The sequence below is a fragment of the Vombatus ursinus genome, unplaced genomic scaffold (genome assembly GCF_900497805.2).
Source record: "Vombatus ursinus unplaced genomic scaffold, bare-nosed wombat genome assembly UNPS02014773.1, whole genome shotgun sequence".
Taxonomy (NCBI): domain Eukaryota; kingdom Metazoa; phylum Chordata; class Mammalia; order Diprotodontia; family Vombatidae; genus Vombatus; species Vombatus ursinus.
In genome coordinates, this window is record NW_020954551.1 from 44,231,424 (window position 1) to 44,253,936 (window position 22,513).

General features: G+C 43.9%; 1 protein-coding gene across 3 annotated transcripts in view; it reads right to left on the reverse strand.

Annotated features, from left to right (window-relative positions):
• The window catches only part of LOC114044308 (IQ motif and SEC7 domain-containing protein 1), a 103,189-nt gene that overhangs the window by 30,587 nt on the left and 50,089 nt on the right, over positions 1–22,513 (reverse strand). For all 3 annotated transcript variants that reach the window (XM_027863700.1, XM_027863701.1, XM_027863702.1), the window contains exons 4-6: positions 9,177–9,338; positions 4,899–5,021; positions 3,412–3,578 (exon numbers count right to left, since the gene is read on the reverse strand). In XM_027863700.1, the coding sequence (XP_027719501.1) occupies positions 3,412–3,578; positions 4,899–5,021; positions 9,177–9,338 (452 nt within the window). The remainder of the gene's footprint in view (positions 1–3,411; positions 3,579–4,898; positions 5,022–9,176; positions 9,339–22,513) is intronic.

Below are 22,513 nucleotides of genomic sequence, written 5' to 3' on the forward strand. Positions count from 1 at the left end.
TTTAGCACTACAAGGCAGCATGGAGGTCACCTAGTGCAACCCTCACTCCCATTTTACAGATGAAGACAATGAGGCCCATGGAACTGAAGTGCCCAAGGTTGCATAGCTAGTAAGCAGCAGAGCTGGAGATCAAATCCTGGTCCTCTGATCCCAAACCCAGTGTTCATACCACTAGAATTAAGGTACCAGGCACAAACCTTAGTAACGTCCCTGGAAGAAGACACATGGAAGAAAAAGGCACCTAAGTCAGTACATAAGACCATACGAGGCTCTTTCCCAACCATTACTTTGGAATAGTTACTAAAAGTCTAAAATATCAAACTCTAATAGAAAAAGGTTACAAATAATCAGGAACATTTTTTTAAATTTGGGAATAAAATAGGGTAATTAGAGGGAAGGCTTTGAGATATGTTTTGAGGGGAAGGTTGTGATATAAAAATGTATTCATGGCCAAACAGAGGATTTTAAATTTTATCTTGGGGGTCATCAGGAGCCACTATTTTTAAAACAGGGGGTCACATGGTCAGACTTGCACTTAGGAAAATCACTTTGATAAAAGAATGGAGGATGGACTGAAGCAGGGAGGGACGAGTCAGGGAGACCAATCAGAAAGCTACTGCAACGGTCCAGGTTTTAGGTGATGAGGGCCTGCACCAGAGTGGCAGGAATATCTGAGGAGATGAGGGGCCTTATGCAAGAAATGTTACACAAGTACGATGTGACTTTGGATAAGTCATGTACCCCCTCCCCCTGGGGCCTCAGTTTCCTCATCCATAAAATGGGAGGGAGGTTGAAGGATTGGTTTCTTCCATCTCTAAGTCTTATGATGTGCTTTAAATTTGTGCTTTAAAGTCTGCTAGTGCCTTCTCCTACCCAACAACAACAAAATTTACCTTGTACTTGTCTTGTGTATGTGTATTAATGTAATTTTTTCTCCCAACAGAATGCAAGTTCTCTGAGGACAGATTGTTCTACATTGTCTGTGCATTCCCAGTGCCTCACACACAGCAGGCATTTGATAAATATTTGTTGATTAGCTGGCCGGTTAGCTCCTTCGATTCTTACAACAGTCTCAGTCAATTGTGCAAATATCACTCATTGTCTCGATTCTTTGGGGCTGCATGGGGGCGGGTATATTCCTCAGGCAGTTAGTGATGGGAAAATGGGATAACGGATGTTGCGGTGGTCATTGCTACTGATGATAAGGTAGCCCAGTTTCACGAGGTAAGGACTTCCTCAACTTTAGAGAAGCCGGACTCTTTCCACCAGCCTGTCTGGGCAGAGATTTATTTCCCTCTAGAAGTTCTGGCCCCAGACTTCTAGAACCAGACACTGCTTTCTTCTTTGCTGGACCCTAGGGCACTGGAAACTTCCTCTCTAATGGCTCAGTCATATAATTTAGACTAATTCCCTCTTTGTACAAATAAAGGCCAGAGGTCTACAGAGGTCAGCTCTCTTTCTTAAAGAGCACACGATGAGTCACTAGCAAGGCAGGTCTCCCATTTCCCAGTCTGGGGCTCTTTCTTAAGGCACTAATTTATGGCTACCCTGCTAGAGAAGAAAAATAATCCTGGATGTTGTGGGCAGCAAGCAGACCCCTTACCCCAACCCTTCAGCTTGGTTTGGAACCATCCCATCCTTCCCCAAGTGGCTACTTGTCTGCTTCTAGTTAGATCTAGTCCATAGGGAAACTCACTGTCAGTTCAATTCTCAGTTATGATAAATGAGGGGCCTCATGAAGGTAGTTCTTGGTCTAAGAAAAGGCTTTCATGCCTTTCCCTGGACCTACCTTTGCTCCAAGAACCTGTCCTCTTATAGGTATACCCACCACAAGGGAGACTAGGATGGACTGAAAGATACACCAATATTTTTGACTTTCTTATTGAAAAGTAAGCACTTTTCATGAAATCTCTTTCAATACTCCCAGGTGTAACTAGATAAAAAGACTAATTTGAAGCACAATACAGGAGAAAATCATCTTTAAAAAACTAATGTTAACTAATCTCATTAATTCTGATTTCACAAATTTCAAAAATTTTGATGCTTTGGACACAGGCTTGATGTTTACCTTTCTTTGTATGAAAGTACTATGTCTATATCTATCTACTAAATGAGTTATCACGTGTAAAGTGTTTTGCAAAACTGAAAGCACTATATGAAAGCTGTCTCTTAATTATTACATATACTGAGCAACAATGTAAGCAGGATTGCAGGAGAAGGGTTACCCAACTAGAAGACAAAGTCTCTGCAAGAGCCTTAGCAGGACTGAGTTTTTATACAGTCTACAGGTTAATTAAATTTTTTTTTGTCCACCAGTTTTTACTAATTAAAGTACAGGCTGTAGGGATTACCTCTTGGAACAGTGTTAGGTCAGTTCTAGTTATTAAATGTTCTTGAAAGTAACAAAACTATGTATCCGTCGGCTAGGTGGCGCCATAGTGTCCAGAGCCCTTGGGCCTGGAGTAATGAAGACTCGAGTTCAAATATGAGCCCAGATATACCCTAGCTGTGTGACTCTGGGCAAGTCACTTCGCCTCTGTTTGCCTCAGTTTCCTCATCTGTAAAATGGGGGTAATAATAGCATCTACCTCCCAGGGTTGTTGTGAGGGGATCAAATGAGATAATGTTCGTAAAGCACTTAGCACAGTACCTGGCATGTGATAAGTGCTATTTGAATGTTATTGTTATCATCATAATCATCATTATAGTAGCAGCAGGAATTCTCTCTGGTAACAATGTTAGGCTAGTTTTAGATATTCTTGAAAATGACAAAAGTATGCATCAAGCAGCTGGTGTTGAAGTGAATGGAGAGCTAGGTCTAAGGTTGGGAAGCTCTGAGTTCAAATCTAACTGCAGAAACTTACTAGCTGTGTAACCTTGGGCAAATCACTTAATCTTTGTTTGCCTCAGCTTCCTCAACTGTAAAAAGGGGATAATAACAGTACCTATCCTACAGGGATACCATGAGGATCAAATGAGATAATATTTGTAAAGTGCTTGGCAGAGTGCCTGGCACACAGTAGACATTGCATAAATCCTTATTCCCTTTCCCCCATCAAAAATTTTTGCAGCAAACTTTTCTTTGACTGGGACCCTACCTTCTCCCTTGAGGGAAGCTACTCCCTGATTTTTTGTCCTTGTATCCCCAATTTTTTGTCCTTGTATCACCCCTGCCTTGTGCTGTGCCATGCACATAGTAGGTATCTAACAAATGCTAATTGAATTGGATTGAATTTCCAAAGAAGGCCAGAAAGAAGAAGGGCATGGAAACTAGGAGCCTGATGAAGGTCCCCAAAACCAGGATGGGAGTTGCCTGCAGCCCTCAGCGCTCCCCCTGGCTGAGGTGTTGGTACTTTTGGGAATGTCTAATAATGATGGGCTGCTTCCTCAAGCCCCAGCAGAGCTGCTCACCCCTCAAGTTCTTCACAAAATCCTCCAGCTTCATCTTGCGCTCAGGCTTCACGTTGGGGCTGTACATGTCTGTATTGAGCAGGATGATGGCGAAGGCCAGGATGAAGATGGTGTCTGGGTTCCGGAACTGCCTCACCACCCCAGGGTTACAGATGCAGTACCGCTGGCTACGGGAAGAAAGAGCAGGTCAGAGCAGGGTGGGACAGTAGGAACCAGCACTACTGAGACCCAATGGGGCCAGAGCTCTATGGCCGGGAGCTATCTGCACAGTCAATGTTCTCCTCGAGTCCTTGTAGGACTCACCTGAGATCCCCCAGAAAAACATGGACGGATTCTGCATAAAATTCACCTAATAGTAAAAGGTCCCATTTGTAATTCCAGGTGGGGAGCCAGTCCCTCGGGCACACATATTGAAAACAATCAGCCAAAGTGCGACCAAGCTTATGTAATTAAGAAAGGAACCACTTACATTTTGGTGGGCCAAGGCACCACAGAATCACAAAGTCACAGAAGTTAATCCCAGAAGGGACTTTAAATATCTTCTAATCTACTCTCCTTCTCTCCCCTCCATTTGATAGATAGGAAGAATGAAACCTGGCAAGGTTAAATATAAATAATTCACCCAAAGTCGAAGAGGAGCCAAGGCTTTCTGACCTTTACGTGTTTAGAGCAGTGTGGCACATAACAGGTGCTTAATCAATGTCGACTGATTGATTGAGTTGAATCCCAGGTCAATATTCTTTTCCAGGATATCATGCAATCTCCCTCACAGTGCTCTAATCCCACGCTATCATATGCAGAGTTCTAAAAATCTCAAATTTCAGCTCCAAAAAGAAAGGATGGTTTGGAAGAATTAGACGTAAAAGGACGGTGCCCAAGATGTGGATTTCCCTGTACGATACAAGGTGGTGCTGCCTTTCCTGACTCCCCATCCCACCAGTGGGTAACAACCTTCCTTCTCAGATCTCGTACATAGTATTCTGTTTTGTAACTCAGTACTATAGTTATCTGTGTTTGTGTCACCCCTCTAGGAGACTGTAAGCTCTGTGACGGCAAGGATTGTGTTTTGTCTAAACTTTTTATCTGCTCTAATACCTGGTATAACACTTTTTACCCAGTCCCATAATTCTTCCACATCATTATCCTCTTTTCCCATCTCCTACCTTCTCTATCTGACACTGAATAAATGCTTGTTAAGAGATCACTCAGCAATTATAAAGCACCTAATATAAAGAAAAGTAACAGAATGTATAGGGTGTGGGTGAAGAAGGAGAATGGATAAAGAAGTGGAAGACATTTGGGATTAGATTTTTTTAAAAATGAGAGTAGTCAAGGTGGACTGCAATGGGCTGGTTAATGAACTCTGATTTACCAGAGGTAAGAAAGCTTCAGAAACTAAAACCTGGCACGTCCAAACTGAAAGGGATGAGCCTGGTTTAATCCACTCGTCTCCAAGCTTGGGACCAAGGAAACCTGAGCCCCCAAACCTGAATGCTTCTATGAGTCGTTCCACTTTCTGGGCTTCTCCCTGGACTCGAATGTGAGCCTGAAATTTCCTGAGCGCTTCATCCAGTTCCATGGCCGAGAAGTCCATCTCATCCACCACACAGCTGGAACAAAGGGACACGAACACATTTAATCAGCCCCCTTGGGAGCTCCAGCCGCACCTCACCCAGACCACAGGAATAGCTCACATCTGTATTGTAATTTGTGTTTTAAAAAACAAACAAACAAACAAACAGTGTTATCCTCCCCTCAAAAAATACACCTTACATTTATATATGTGTTGTCTCCTCCCATTGAATGTAAGCTCCTCGAGGGCAAAAAGTGTTTCATTTTTGTCTTTCTATCTCGAGTGGCAGTACAGTGGCATAGTGGATAGGGTTGGAGTGAGGAAGAGCTGAGTTCAAATCCTGCCTCAGACACACACTAGTTGTGTGTCTCTAGGCAAGTCACTTAAACTCTCTCAGCTTCAGTTATCTCATCTGTAAAATGGGGATTATCTGGGATGTGTGTGTATGTGTATGTGTGTGTGTGTGTGTGTGTGTGTGTATGAATTTTGTAGGGGCATGTACAGTTATCTTTACTTGAGTAGCATGGCGCTAGACATATAATGAGTGCCTGAAATACTAAGTGCTGGAAAAGGCTGCAGATTTCCTCATTTAAAAATAAATCCACCCTTTCTTCCTATCTCTTGTCTTCCCTCTTTTCATGACTATCTGCTAACACCAACAGGAAGGGGGAGACAACTGTGTGAACCTCAGTGGGATCCCAAGAGGACAGAAGCTAAAACATCAGTTCAAATGACCTCCTTCCATTAGCTCATTCAAAGATAATTTCCAAATTAAAAAGATTTCTCTCTTTCTCCAAACTTAAGGTTTATCTTTTAATAATGGAACATTAATCACTGCAACTTTGGGCTGATGACTGGAAGCCTTCGTCAGAGAAATCTAACGTTGCTTACAAGACGCTTCATTACATAGTTGGTAATGGCTGGTGGAGATAAGCTTGCTGCTCTGCACCCATTTCTGTGAGAGGACGAAGCGAGTGGGACCAGGAGGTTTTCGCTCAGTATCTTTATTCGCTGGTGAATCTGAGCCAAAAATAGAGTCCGTGATCTCTTCTGTGGAATGGAAGAATACAGAGGGCTTCCCCTAGCCTCACATCTGTGATTCTATTTGGTGAACTTCTCCCAGACCCTCAACTGCCCTTAACTGTCTGGCATGTGGCAGTAGGTGAGCTTGCTTCCTGAGGCCATGACTATTTCTGATTTAAGGACATAACAATGAAAGGATTTCCTATCAACAAAAAAACAAGTGGGAGAGGTAGGGGCAGCAGCAACCCTGGGGGTGCAATCTATCCAGAAAAGAATGGGCCAGGAGCTGGAGTGGGGGGAAGGAGGGGACAGGGATAGCCAAGGCCAAACAAACACAAAGGCCATATATGGGGCCAGTGATTCACCAGGGTGCTAATCTACTTTCCCCCTGTACTACTTCCTCATACAATGACAAACAATACAATCAACAGAGCAGCAGCTATTTGCAGATTAGATGAAAAAGGGAGAGAAGTGCTGAGCAGTTAAAAAAATCCCAAGAAAGTAAGAGGGCCAGGTTGGGGTGGGGGGCCCAGAGGGGAGAGGAGTGGGCTTCTGCCCTTGTCCAAGGAAGGTCAGGTCAGATGGAAAATCAGGAAAAGTTCCTATTTATACCTGGGGAAGAAAGACTCAGGTCCTAGATTCCTGAAATCCATTCTTCACATTCTTCCCACTCTCTCAACACGCTCCAATCTATTTTCCTTCTATTGCCAGAACTCAGGCAGCTTATAGATATTCATTTAGAGCTTAGAATTTGTGGCAAAGACCATGGGCTAAGCGGATGGGATCGTAAGGGAGGGTGATTAGCTTCCGGATGAGACAAGAGGCTTTTAAAAGGTGAACCAGAATTTGTTCTGAGCTCAGACTAGGGTTAAATGTCAGCAATTTGATCCTGAAGTGGGGAGGGGGTTGGCTAGGACATGCCTGGAAAACGAAACAAAACAAAAATACAAGAATTCAGTTTTGCTTTGGACCGAGAATTCATCCCTATTTACGTCTACATTAGATATGACCCATGCACTTTGCAGGCATTCTGCTCTTCATTTTGATTTAGAATTGTTTGAGTAGGGTTTTGTTTTTTTTTTTTTTCCTGCTGTTGTCTCATGGCTAAGTCTGTTTGAGAAGATGTTGTGTGTTTCAGGAGGAAAAGTCCTTGAGGCCATGGACTATAGATTTAGCATAATCTATTACCTAAGACACAGTGCCAAATACATTGTGGGGCATTTCTATAGAGCACAGTACTCCATCTCCACAGAATAAAGGGAGAATGAGATTCAGCTACAATGGAAGATATTTAAATTAATCATCTGTACCCTTCTCTGAAAAACTTCAGGCAATTGGCTCTCTGAAGTCAGATGAGGATAGAGGTGGGTGGTGATGCAGAGAAGGCTAGATCATCTCTTGCAGAGTCTCTTCAGGGCCTGGGATTTCCTTAGTCAATACATGGAATAAGGATCATGTACAGTACATACAACAGTGATGGGTCGAGGTCTTTCCGTGGCTCCGAGAAGCTGGCTCAGCAAACCATGGAGGGGCTGAACTGGCTGCCAAGTAGGCCTGGCCAGTTTCAAATAGATGGCCTGAGATACTTAGACACTCTCTTTCTACTTTCCCCATCAGAAAGAAGCTTGCAGTTCAAGCCTTCTTCAAAGCTGAGCTCTTCATCTGCCCCTCAAACTCCCATCGCAAGAGGCTGGGGACAATCTGTCTTTTTGGTCTAAGAGAACATTACTGGGACTCATGACACCACAGAGGTGACCTCCTTTCTCTCTCTCCTTACACCACTGTCCAAAGCCTTCATGGCTCACTTGTCGATATTCTGTAATGGGGTGTTCTCTGGTCAATCTGACGAGCTTACATGGCGATAAATTGTTATCTGGGACTTAAAGGAAATTAAATGCTTGAGCTATCAAAGGTCCACTGAAAACCAACTGATTGGCTTTGGCCTAGTTTTGTGCTAGGCCAATAAAGGGAGGTCAGTTTCAGAGGCAGACTTTTTTTTTTCTTTTTTGTCCTTTGGAGAGAACTAGAGAGAGCTAAGTATTAATCTGAGATGAGGTGTGAGGGTAACCTTCGGTCTCTGTACAATCTAATAAACTCCAACACCTCGCCATTGTGCTCTCAGGCGGCATCTAAACAGAGGAGCTCAATGGAAGGAGGGATTTGATCTTCAAGATGTGGGCAAAGGCATCAGAGAATTGGTTCCTTGGTCAAACTTGAGTCAGGGATAGAGACAGATCCAGGGCCTGTGTTCCATGCTAGTAAGAACTGTCTGTGAATTGTTTCCCCCATCCTAGATGGTAAAGAGGTTAGCCAGTCAATCGACAAGCATTAATTAAGGGCCTATTATCTGCTAGGCACAGAGGTATGATAAATATAAGGGGATGGAGGAAAGACCATTAAAGGCTGGAGAGGGGAAGGTGGGGAGAGGATCAGGAAAAGCTTCATCGAGAATGTGGCACTTGAGCTGAGTTTTAAAAGAAAAGAGAGATTCTAAAAACAATGATGGAGGAGGCTATATTTAGATACTGGGCTCTGGGCTACCCGTTCCTAAGGGAGGTGAGGAGGTCATGAAATGGTAATAGCTTGTCTCCTGCTCTCACTGATGAAGTTGTATGCAGAACATAATGTGATTTCATTTCCAGTAATAAATTATTGTAAAGCTTCAGAAAGGGGAAAGGCCCCCAAATTAATAGATTTCCTCCTTCTGAAAGCAACTGCCACATAAATTTGGAGTAAATATCAGTCACTGGGAGGTCCATAAATCCCCATAAGCATTCTGCTGATCAATTCTGCTATGCGACATTAGCACTGCTATTGAGTAATAAAGCCTACGTGTCACAGTGTGCACTCATGAGAGGGGCACACACACAGTGGGAGGGATGAGATGTGTGTGTTATCTCCCCCATTAGATTGTAAGCTCCTGGAGGGCAGGGGCTGTCTTTTGCCTCTTCGCACAGCGTCTGGCCCACAGTAGGCACTTACTAAGTGTTTATCGATTGATTGATGAATTAACAGAGCAAGTGAGGTGTCCCACCTCCCTCCTTTGTTCACAGTGCCCAAAATTCTTCCTGGGAATGACCAGCACCCGCACCATACACATTTTCAATCTTAGACTCAGTATATATTCCTTGCCCATGCACTTGGGACCCCTGCCACAAATGCTACTCACTCAAGCACATCCCGGTTGAACTGTTTCTGCCGGTTCCCCAGGAACTCCCCGATCATTTGCCTGCTGAGACCCTTCCTCTGAAGGAGGAAATGAGCAACACCCACGGGTGTGTCAGGGACAAAGCCTCGCTCAATGAGGTACTGGACTCCCTTTTCAGGTTTCCTGGGGAGAAAACAAAACAAAAACATTCAGCCTGGTGCCCCCCCAGCACAGGGACATAGGAATAACCAGATTCTGACCTACCTGTGGGCATGGAGCAGAAGCCTTGGAAAAACCTGCCAGCTCATGGTCGATGTAATTCTACCACACAAGCTTTTATTAAGAACCTACTATGTGTCAGGGACTGTTCGATAAATTCCAACACCTCCTACGACCTCTGGGGTCAAAGACCAACTCGTCTGTGGGGCATTTACAGCCCTTCACAAACTGGTTCCATCCTAATGTCCAGCCTTAGTATTCATTACTACCTTTCACACTCTCTATGGTCCAAGGAGATTAGCTAGACACTTTTGTGGTCTATGCTACATGTATTATTTGTCTCTGCAGACAGAATGGGAGTTCCTAGGAGGGTAGGGGCCAGGCTTTCTTTTTTGTCCATATATCCTTCATGCCTCACACACCTCCCGGCAAAGAATAGTTACTTAATAAGTCCTTGTTGACTGACTACCTGACTGGCTTTGCTGGGTTCTCCCTCTCTCTCCTACACCCCAGGAGAGTGTAAGCTCTGTGACATCAGGGGTCTTGTCTTAGGTAAACTACTTATCACCCCCCGATATTTAGGAGAGCACTCTGTACCCATGAAGCAAGCTTAACAAACGTTTGATGTAATTTTTGAAACTGGAGTTACCTAATCTTGCTTAGGACTAATCTGACTAGAGGGTATACCTCTATAGGTAGGAGAAAGGCCAAACCCCATTTGCCACATCCTCTTCTGTGTGGTTTGAGAAAGACTAAGTTGCTTTCTCCTCTTCATCCCCAGTACCTGAGGTCCCAGGGCAGCCAGATGGACAAGACAACTCTTCCGAAAGCCTTAGAGTGATGAGCCACGCCCACGTGGCAGGATCAGGAAACTGTCATAATTGTTCTACTGAAATGAAGGTTCCCCAGTCCCTCACACCGGGCTTTTCGTCAGACCTGTGGGTTTCTGTCAGCCTGTCTTGTGCCTATAAGGTGGAGCTTGGGAGGAAGAATACTACCTAGGAAACCGCTTATTGGTAAATAACATTGACAGCTCCTCCAGAAAATCCTTCCATTTGGTCTCCACAGGGAAAACAATTTCTCTTCTGAACAGGGCACTGGGGGAAAGAATCAGCTTGACTGTCAAGAACATTTGTATTTGTCAATCTTGCCCTGTGAACTGGAGCCATTTCCCACCCTTTCCCTAGGGGTTGTGGGCGGGCAGAAAGCATTCATTCCTGGGAGACATACAGGCCGGTACCCACTGCACCCTTGGGAAGTTCCAGGCCACGCTCCCCTCCCCATGCCCCGGCTATTTTGGGGGTTTGGGTGGAGTCATAGGCCAGAAGGAAGCTGCTTGCTTCTGACTCCCCAGTAAGACCTCAAGGATACTGCATTTCCAAGTATAATCAACGTCCAAAAGCAAGGTGACCTGACTATTTTTATCCAAGAACGACAATACGATCATAACCCTATCCCTGGACGCTTTGTCAGAAGGGTCCACCTTTGGTCCCTCTTAGTCACCGTTGCTGTTAATGACACATCTCCAGAGACTGCCTCTTCCTCAGATCCTCCAGCCTCGTAATATCAAAATACTCTAGGTTTTCACAAAATACACAAACACTAACTTGGTTTTCAAAACCCTTTTTCTCTTCCATCCCACTGGGAATATCCAAAGGCTGCTTCTGCTGCAGCTTCCACGACTGCCTAATCAGAGGTGGGGAAGTTGTGGCCAATAGGTCCTCAAGTGCAGTCTTTTGACTGAATCCAAACTTCACAGAACAAATCCCCTTAATAAAAGGATTTGTTCTGTAAAACTTGGACTCAGTGAAAAGGCTGCACCCAAGGACCTAGAAGGCCATACGTGGCCTTGAGGCAGCAGGTTTCCCATACCTGAACCATATATATTTCCAACTGGCCGTGAACTTCATTCTAGGATTTATTCAGAAAATTCCAGTTTTCTAACAACAAAGTGAAGGGCAGCAAAGGGAAATGCTTTCTTAAAAAAAAAAAAAAGCAAAAGAAAACACCATCTCTTAGCATGTCTTACTGTTATACTGCCCTGAGAAACAATCCCAACACAATGTAAGCTCCCTTTCCTGTTGGTCCTGACCACTGTCCCCAAGGAAATGCAATTTCCAGGGGTGGGATTATCCTGGTAACTTCCTTTAAATTTACTGAGGTATTGAAGACTTCCCCAAATGAATCTCTCCCCTTGATAACCTATAGCACTCTGGACCATGCAACCTTGATCATTTGATTATATTCAATTTGGCACCTGATTACACACCACAGATAATTGTTTTCTAATTATTTCTTCTAGGTAAGTCTCAGTGAACTCTTCAAGGGCAGAGCCTGCTATATTTTTCTATTATATCCTCCACAGTACCTTTGCCATTGTTGGGAAATACATGTTGCATGAACAAAATGAGTACAGAGTACAGAGTACAGAGAAGTGAGCTGAGGAGAACAGGGTACAGAGTTTTGCTTTTTATACTGGATTCCAGGGAAGGGGAGTCTGTCCCCAGTTTCACACTTCATGCCCACTGCAAGAGTCATGGGCTAGGGTTGTATAAGCCTTGCCTACAACTCCAGAGGCAATTATTGAAATTGGAATTTGTTAGACAGACAGTCAACCTGTTTTCCCCACCTCATGGCGCTCAGACAGTAGAAAGAAAGAAGAGGAAACACAGTGGGTGCTTGGTACAACCTGGCAAACTGCCCATCTTCCCTGTTAAGGTCCACAATCTCCTGTTGCAAGCTCAGGCCTGGGACATGACGCGGACTCCTCAGGGGGACCTCTGTCTCTGAGAACAGTGCTGGGGTCACACTTTCCCTCTAGTAAAGACTGGAACTTGGACTCTAATTCTATATGATTCTAAAACAGTTAAAGAAACTGCCCTTTCAATTACAGGAAGAATAAGACCACCAAATAATAATCAACAGAACTCTCACATCAGCATGTGCTTTATACTTTCCAAAGCTTTCCCAATCATCTTATCTGGTTCCCACAACAACTCAGAGATGATTTCATCTCGCAAGGTCCAATATTTTACTCCAGGACACACAAGAAATGAAAGGGCAAGGCAGGGCTGGAACACTGTGGTCTCCTCACTCCTTGCCTAGTCCTCTTTTCATTACACCAGGGAGACGTCCCAGGGTCAGCTCTTCCTAGAGGGCAAGCCCTTTCCCCTACCTCTCTGGACTCTATTTGAACGAGCAGCCTGGCGTACTGAATAGGGAGCAGTCACAGAGTCAGGAAGACGTGGGCTCAGGTCCTACGTTTGATACACCCTGCTTGGGTGACAACGGACAGGTCATTCGACCTCTCAGCGAGTCCCCCAGCCAGCTCTCTAACATTCCTAAGCTGTAACGCGGTTGATGGTTTGGTTTGCAATGGGAGAGGGAGTCTCTTAACCATGATTTCCTCACTCCGATGAAATCATTGGTCCTGTTAAAAAATAAAATAAAAACTTTCAATTAGTCTGTGTTTCAGGTATTGCTCCTCGGGTGTGTTCCAATAACACCCTCTAAGTGATTTTCAAAGGTCCATCTTGGTTCCCAGCTACAAGTCCTCCATCCTGAATGAATTCTCATTGGCTTTCTCAGTCTTGCTCAAGTAAGACCACCCATTTATAGATGCTGCCCGATCTCATGGGCAAAGTTCCACTCTTGGTTTTCCATACTGCCTTAGTCTCATTCATCCTATCTGTGTGACCCTGGACAAGTCACTTTGGTCTCCACGTTCTCAACTTTAGAGTTGGGCTGTGCATGTCGAAATCAGGCATTAATATCGCTCTTTAAGGTTTCTGAAGTGCTCCACATACAATATATCATTTGATCCTCCCATTTATTAGTACTTTACAGTTTATAAAAGGCTTTATATGCCTCAAATGGTTTCCTATTGATAGTCTCATCTGATAATCACAGCAGCCCTGTAAGGTGGCACTATAGGTTCTATTTAGCCATTTTTACAGATGAGAAAACTGAGACACAGGGGAGTTAAATAACTTGTTTGTTCAGGGTCAAACGTGACTATGACTGCAGCTGAGTATCTGAGCTGAGGTTCAAAACCAAGTTCCTTAACTTTAAATCCAGCTCTCTTTCCTTTATACCATACGGTTTTCTTTATTGGAAAGATGATGACGATAATAACAATAGCTAGCACGTTAAGGTTTGCAAAGTGCTGTACAAATATCAGTTCACAAGATCCTTACAATATCCCTGAGAGGTAAGTGTGACTATTATCCCCATATTTACAGATGAAGAAACTGAGGCAAACAGAGGTTTGTGACTTGCCCAGCGTCACACAGCTATTATGTATCCAACGTAGGATTTGAACTCAGGTCTTCCTGATCCCAAGCCTAGTGCTGTATCCTCAGTGATATTTATATAACAATTTAAATAACTTTAACAACTTTGCAATTGGCCTTTTTGTATTCCTAGGGCCTTGGCTGCCATGTTGAACCTTCTAAGTGCTTCAAGTTTACTGAGACGCTCTTCCTTTTTTCCATGATTAGTTAGCTGTTGGGTACCTACTAGGCACTTTGTGGGGTTCTAGCTGGCACAAAGCTGAAGCTGCACGACATGCAGCCTGCCATTGGGGACCTTACAGTTCAGCAGGGGAGATAAGACAGGCACCGACAACTTGTTAAAATGGGAAACGGACAATCACAAGGTATATTTTTGTTTGGCTGCTGATGGTATCCGAACTCTTTGTCTAGTGTTGAGATGAAGATGCTTATCTCAACAATTCTGTTCCATCTTTGGCTGTGACATCCATAGCTGCTCACTTGCCATGGGAACACAGGATTTAAAGCTGGAAGGAGACCTTAGTTCAACTCCATCATTTTGTATAGCAGGAGACAAATCCAGGAGATAAGAGTACTTGTCCAAAGGCATATGTGTAAAAGGTGGCAGAAACTGGGTCTTGAACACAGTTTTTCTGAATGCAAATCTGTTTCTTTTTCTCCTCTATCACACTGCCTTCCCATATTTAGATGTAGACAGCCACATTTTTCTCTGACTTCTGAAATGAGACACAAACCCACGCTTTTTATCCGTAACATTTCTCCCTCCTGGCTAGCCTATTGCAGGAGCCTAATTGTGCCCCCTCTCTGATCTCTCCTCCACAACTGCTAAGGAGCTAGCCTAGGGCAGCCCACATCACTTCTCTGCTCGACAATCCTCAGGGGCCCCTTATTGCCTCTGGGATAAAAATGCAACTCCTCTGTTTGGCATCTAAAGCCCTTCCCAATCTGGCTCCAATCTCCCTTTCTAGACTTAGGACATTTATTATTCTCCCTTATGGCCTGCCATGATTCAACTAAAGTGACTACTGACTTTCTCCCACATGGCACTGCATCTGGGGGGGGGGTGCCCTTAGCAGAGCCTATTCCCCAGGCTTTCAACTCCCTCCCTCATCTCTACCCTTTCAGAATCTCTAGCTTCCTTTAAAGACTCACTCAACTGAAGTGTCGATTCCCACATGGAGACTTTGCTGATTTTCCCTCACCCCCAAACATCAACTTTGTATTTACTTGATATATATTTTATATCTTCTTAGACGTGTACGTAGTGTTTCTCAAGTCAACAAGCATTTATTAAACATCTACTACGTACCAAGTTCTGTGCTAAGTAAGCTCTGGGAGTATAAAGAAAGGCAAAAAACAATCCCTGCCCTCAAGGAGCTCACAGTCTAACAACCATGTACAAACAATACGTACACATACATACATACATATATATGTATACACACACACACACACCCCCATATAATAGAGCCATACAACTTGTTCTGAGAGGTTTGGATTCAGTCCAAGGGCCACACTCGAGGACCTAGAGGGCCACGTGTAGCTTCAAGGCTGCAGGTTCCCCACCCCTGGACTATAGGATCCATGAGGTCTGTTTCAATTCTAAGACTTTGTGCTTTATGATTTCTCTATGAAATGAATGCATTTGCCTTGATGTTCACTAATACAGAAGTTCTCTGTAATGATTTCTAAGAGGCTGAGAAGACCTATCACTGATAAGAAGAAATGGGTGAAGAACACAGGATTTGGAGCCAGAGGGTACCTCAGATCATGTAGTCATATGTACCATGCACTTCACAATGAGGAAAACTGAGGCTAAGAGATGTCATATGACCTGTCCAAGGTCACACCATTAAGTTTCTCTTGTCTTTGCAAATATGAGAAAACCACACAGCATCTCCTCCTAAAAGTTAACATTCACATAGTACTTGAAAGAATGAAATAATTTTCCTTCCAGTAACACTGTGAGATAGGTATTACATGTCCATTTTATAGATGAAGAAAGTAATACCTAGAGAAGTTCATTGACTTGTTCAAGGTTACACAACTCACTCTAGTGGCCAAAATGGAATCAAACCTAGGCTTGAATATTCATTCAATGGTCTTTTCTTTTAACCACACTACAATGTCTCTATTGAGACTGTAACCTTTCCATGACTTAAGACTTATTAGATGATTCTTCAGCTATAGTAAGACATCTGCATAAGACGTCTTTTTCTAGTTGGGTAGAACCTGCCAAAGCTTAAGGGCTGCAGTTGTAGCCTTTGCACCGCCATAGTGCAAGAAAGCACTGGAATGGAGCTTTCCTAAAGCTACACAAGTCTAGACTAAGAACACAGTTATGGGCTGTGCTCAGGTTTTTGTACAAACTAGATTTGGGAAAAAGAAGGATAATCTATATTAGATATCAGATTTAATCCAAGCATTAAGTACTTGCTTGGCAGAATACTTGGCAAAAGGTGGTTACTGAGGATATACAGATGAAAACAAAATCATCCGTGTCCTCAAAGGATTTTACATTATAATGAGGGAATAGAACATGTACACAGATAAGCAAATACAAGATAATCTGAGGAGGGAGACCTCCTAACTATTGCGGTTAGGAAAGGACTTGCACAACTCTGAAAGACTTAAGAACTCTAATCAAATGAAGTCAAAAGCCATGATTCCAGAGGACCAGTGATAAAGCATGCTACCCACCTTGAGATAGAGAAGGGATGGAATCTATGCAGAATAAGACAAACATTTTCATATAGATCCAATTTTGTCTTGGTTAGTTATACATATTTGTCATAAGGGCTTTGTTTGATTTTTTTTTTTCCAATGGGGGGAGTAGGTAGAAGGAACAGTGAAGCTTTTTATTGGGAGAAAAAAAAACCAGAAAGAAAATAAAAAGAGAGAAAGGAGGGTCACTGAAGCATTAAAAAACTTCACAGAAAAGAACAAAAAAGGCCAGAAGGAATCACAGGTTTCAAAGTTACATGTTGGATTTATTATACACTTATAAAAGCAGGCTGTAAGTAAAGAGATTCAGTTTCATGTTCAATCCTCCTTTCCTGTTTTACTACATGCGTGGAAAATGTTCGTTGTATTTGGTATTTGTAGAACAAAAAAAAAAGAATTTTTTTAAAGGGAAAGGCTTTGCATAGGGTGTAGTACTTGGTAGAGCCACTATAGTATATTTATATGCGTATAAATTCAACACACTGTACATTTACAACTCTATATACACTTACATTGAATGTATGCTTGTTTGTCTCTAGATTGTTAGTATCTTAGGGAAGGAATTGGCCTACTTTGACCTCTCCATGAACATCTGGCACAGTGCTAGGCACTCAGCCTTTCTTTCCAGGGAAGCTTCTTCTAATTCCACATGAGCAGAAAGGAAGGAAAAAAAGAATCTCTTAACACCCGCAGGAAAGTAAGCATGAGTCTGGAGGAAACATTTCAAACTTGCCTTTACAGCTTCCAACTGCCAGCCCTCAGACCATAACACTGGCAAACATGACAAATGTGGTGGGACTTCAGGGAAAACAGGCAGCCTTAGCATACTGTTGGTGGAGCTGTGAATCAGGATAGCCATCTTGGAAGGTAATTTGGAACTATGTACCAAGAGATGTTTGTACCCACTACAGTGATACAGCTACCAGGCTTCTAACCCAAAGAGATCAAAGAAAGAGGAAAAGGACCAACGTGTACAAAGATGTGTGTAGTAGCTCTTTTTTTTTTGTGGCAGCCCAAAATTAGAAACTAAGGGGATGTCCTCCTGTCAGGAAATGGATAATCAGACTGTGGTATATGGAGGTGATGGAGTATTATCGTGCCACAAGAAATGACAAAATGGGCAGTTTCAGAGGAAACTGGAAGACATCTGTGAATTCATGAAAAGTGAAGTGAGCAGAAATAAGAGAACAGATATACAATGACAGTATTATTGAGAAAAATGACATTGAAAGACCCCAGAACTCTGATCAATGCATTGATAAACCGTGTGCCCACAAGACTGAAGATGCAACAGGCCTCTCACCTCCTGCCAGAGAGGTGACTGAACTTAAGATGAAGAAAGAGACACACATTTTTGGACATGACTAGTGTGGGAATTTGTTTTGCTGGACTATGCATGTTTATGATGAGGGTTTTATTTTTTGTTGTTGTTCAACTGGTGGTGGTGGTGGACAGCAGAAGGAAGAGAGTATGAATGCATGTAAAATAAATGATTGTATATGAACTGGTTGATTAAACAATAAGATTATGCCCTCTCCCCAGAACTATCTTCACTAACAAGCACATGTCTTTGGGCACAAAGTAGTTACTCAAGCTGTCTAAACGCACTAGCTATGAAACTTGTCCATGGGGCACGGCCAACTCTCTTCTCCTGACAGCTCCCAAAGTCTGAGATGGGATGGCTCCTAAAGACCCCACCAAAGGGCTACAACACCTCCAAAAAAGATCACATTAACACACAGCTACTGGAATGCTGTGGATCGACAAGCTGGGCTGCTAAGAAGTATTTCATGGCAGAAAGCCTTCCATGAAGGGGAAAGAAAGATTGCATTCCTGAGCCTCATTTACTTAGAAGGGACTTCAGGGATCACCTAGCCCAGAGGTTCTTAATCTGGGGTCCATGGACCATAGATTTCAGGGTGCTTTGTGAACTTGGATGAGAAAAAAAATGACATCTTTATTTTTACTAGCCATTGGCTTCCCTTGGCAATCCTATGTTTTTTATTCTATGCCTTTAATAATATTATTCTAGGCTTCACTAGAGAGCCAAAGGGGTCTAGCACACAAAAAGGTTAAGAACCCCCTAATCCAGTCTGACTTTCTGATTTTGTTGATAAGAAAGTTAACATCCCAGAGAGGTCACCCAAGGTCACAAAGTAAGTGGCAGAGCCAAGCCCAGAAGCCAGGTACTCTATCCAATATGTTCTGCCTTCTCCTCATCTCTGCACTAGATAGGAATTTACCCAAGGGGATCTCCATGGCTGAGCCCTTGAAAAAGAAATAGCTACTGGAGTCAAAGGCAGGAAAACAAGCATGCTTTTAAAAAGCTTTCTAGAAAGTGTCCCAGCTGCCTAAGTGCCGAGGCTTCACGGCAGCCTGCATGTGCCTGACTCCTCAGACTTAAGTCTGTCCTGTTTAGAGTCACCCCTAAGCCCCCCCCCACCCCCGCCCCCGCCTCCTCCCAGGCTTCTTCCCACGATGGCCTGTTCTGAGACGGGTGACTAAGCTTAGTGTCTGCTCTCAGCTTCCAAGGGAAGAAGTTACACAGAGAATGGGAGAGTCCCCAAATCGGAATCTCTTCAGAGCTGGAGGGGCTAGGAAGGCAGAGTAACCTCACTGATCCTGGAATTTCTGGGACTGATTCTGTGCCTGGCTCTCCTCACATACTGGGTTCTTCCCTGCCACAGTAGGGCATCCTCAGGAACTCTGGCGGGGTGGACTGCCTCTCCCAGTTCCTAAGTTGGGAATGGGGTTGAGGAAGAAGGAAATTGAAGGAAAACCAGGTAGGTACCCCAGGATGGGCTCTGGCCTCAGAATATCAGCATTCTCTAGATGAAGGGACATCATGCTCACGTTAAAATCCTACCACCCCATCACCCCTTTCCTCCCTCAATATCTCCTTGTGACTTCTGACATCCCCATTATGCTACCCAATGCATGTGGGCAAGCTCTCACTGTTTCTGGAGGCCAGATGTGGCAGCTGGCAGGGAAGAAGCCTTGTGTTTACTGGGGGTCTGAATTGGGCCAGGTACCAAAAAGAACATACTCACATGTCTCTGCCCTCTGGGAGTTTATAATCTGAGGCAGACTGGTACTGGCGTCACACATACCAAAAAAACTTGGACGTGGTGGGGCACATAAAGACAGACAGACAGACAGACAGACAGACAGACAGACACACACACACACACACACACACACACACACACACAGAGGCTCCGGTCGCTTTCTAAGGTGATTCTTACATAATGTTTTTCCTTTCCATTTTTTTTGGGGGGGGAGGTTTAGGTTTGTTCAGCTTGAAACAGCAACCTTACGGGAAGGGCATAGGCAGCCAGAGCCCTCCTCTGGGAAAGCCGGTTGTAGGAAGGGAAAAGAGTCAAAGGGAGGTCTTAAAGCAAAAGGGGTTGGGGAGTGGGAAGGGGCTGAGGTTGCTACCATAACCCCTGTCCTGGTGCACAGAGTAGTCCCTTTTTTTCCCTTCCCAACTGCCTACCAAAATTTTCTGTTACTCCGCCTCTGTCTTCCTAATGCTTCTCCTAAGGAGGAAATGAGATTTCCTCTCTCAGACCTCTCAGGGTACTTTGCTTGGAGTGATGGAATAGTATTGTATAAAGCACAATGAAACTCACATGAGAAGGCCTTGATTTGAAGACTGACTTTGTGTTTAACTCCCTGTGTCAGCTTGGATTGGGTCATCTCTTAGCCTCCATTTTCTTATCAACAAAAAGAAAGGGTTGGTTGGACTAGCTCTCCAAGGCCCTTTCAGCTCTAAGTCCTATGATCCAATGACTTAGTTGTCAAATCATCCTCCCTCCTACCTTCTCTATGACTGTCCAAGGCAATGCCATCCTCCCAGCCCCTAGTGCTCACAAGCTGGGAGGCATCCTGGTCTCCTCACTATCTCTCATCTGCCACATTTAAGCTGCTGTCAAAGCCTGGCCGATTCTACCTTTGCAACATTTCTTGAGTACACACCCTGTCATTCCAATGCATGTGGGCAAGCTCGCACTGTTTCTGGAGGCCAGATGTGGCAGCTGGCAGGGAAGAAGCCTTGTGTTTACTGGGGGTCTGAATTGGGCCAGGTACCAATTCCTGCCATTACTACCACTCTAGAGCAGGCCCTTATCACCTGACCCCTGGATTAGTGAGGAAGGGGGTGGTTTGCCAGTCTCAAGTCTCTCCTCCACTCCGATCCATCCTCCATTCAACCACCAAAGTGACTTTCCTAAAGCAAAGGTCCCCGCAGGGCCTTACCACTCTAACTCCCATCTCTTCTCACTCCAGTCCATTCTCCACTGAGCTACCAAAGTCATCTTCCCAGAGTACAAGGCTGACCACATCATTTCCCTAGTTAATATATCCCAGTGGTTCCCAATTGCCTACAGGATCACATATAAAATCCTTTGCTTGACTTTTAAAGACCTTCACAACTTGGCTCCCATCCAGTCTTTTCATCTCTCTCTCCCGTCTACATGCCGGATGACCCAGGGACTTCGGCCCCATGGCCTCTCCTGGCACAAAACATTCCATTTTCTGACTTCATGAATTTTAACTGGCTGTCTCCTGTGCTTGTAATTCCCTCTCTTCTCACTTCCTCCCCTTGGCTTTCTTCAAGTTACACCTGAAATCCCGTCATCTGTAAGAAGCCTTTCCTGACCTCTGATGCTCATGCCTTCCCTCTGTCGCTGTCTCCAGTTTATCCTATATATGGCTCCTTTATCTGTATCTCCCATGTCACTCTGTGACATCTTTGAGAGCAGAGACTGGTTTTTTGCCTTTCTTAACAGTGCCTGGCACACAGCAGGCACTTAATAAATGCTTGTTGACTTGACAACAGGACAAAAACATTCAAGGAAAACCTTCAGTCTGGTGATGGGGTGAGGGGGATGATGGAGGAGTAGGAAGACTCCAACAGGCAGCATCTGGGGAAAAATTTTTGCAACTTTGGGAAAAAATTACCTTGTATCAGGAATAAATGAATGCAAAAATACGGAATTAAATCTTCTTTAGTTCCCACAGATGTCAATACTATTGTGCCTTCCTAGAGCAAACCAATGCTCTCTCCCAACTCAGCTGCTTAAGGAAAAGAGGAACTAACCACCTTATTTACCATGTTTCTGTTCTATAAGAGCCTGCAGGGATACGATATGGCTTCTTTGGGATGGTCCTTTTTAGGCCCATTAAGTCAGTTCCCAGAAGGAGCTGCAGAACTTCCTTCAATACAAAGCCCACATTCTACACCTCTGTAACTCCAAATTATTTGATGGTCATATAATTAAGCCACTTTAAGGCAACCTCATGGATAGGTCTCCAGGAGCACATGGAATTTGAGGTGTGATTCCAAGGTATAACAAACAGCAGGGACCCCAGAAACAGCAGACTCTGCCTTCTCTACACTGAATGTCTTTAAACAGAATTGACAGGGAGGGATTCTCAAACATCAGTCTTTCAACCTGAGCCAGAAAAAACAAACCAGCACAGGGAAATTAGGGTCATCCTTGGAGACTTCAGTTTGAAGGTAAATAGGTACGTTGAGGAGGGGAAAATATGCAGTTGGACACTATTGCCCCCAGGCCACTGTGAGATTTCTGAGTCAGTGTTTCCAATTAAATCTGAGTAAGTTATGGAGGCTTAACTCCTCCTTCCCCCAGAAAGAGGAACAATAGGTAGAAATTACACAGAAGCAGATTTAGTATCCATGACAGAAAAAAAAAACCTCCCAACAATTAGTAAATCAATAAGCATTTATTAAATGCATACTATATTCCAGGCACAATTAGAGCTAACCAAAATTGGACCAGGCCATCTTGAAAGGTCATAGGATCACAGATATAAAGCTGAAAGGGACTTTACTGGTCATTTAGGCCAATACCCTCATTTTATGGATGAAGAAAGTGAGTTCCAGAGATGATAGCTAGTGGTGGATCAGAACTGGAACTCAGGTCCATGACTCCAAGCTCAGCACTTTTATCCCGCATTCACGGAAGTCCCCAAGCAAAAACCAGGTAGATGAACGTGTGTGTGCGTGTGTGTGTGCGCTCACGTGTGTGCGCGCTCACGTGTGTGCATGTGCGTGTGTGTGTGTGTGTGTGTGTGTGTGTGTGTGTGTGTGTGTGTGTG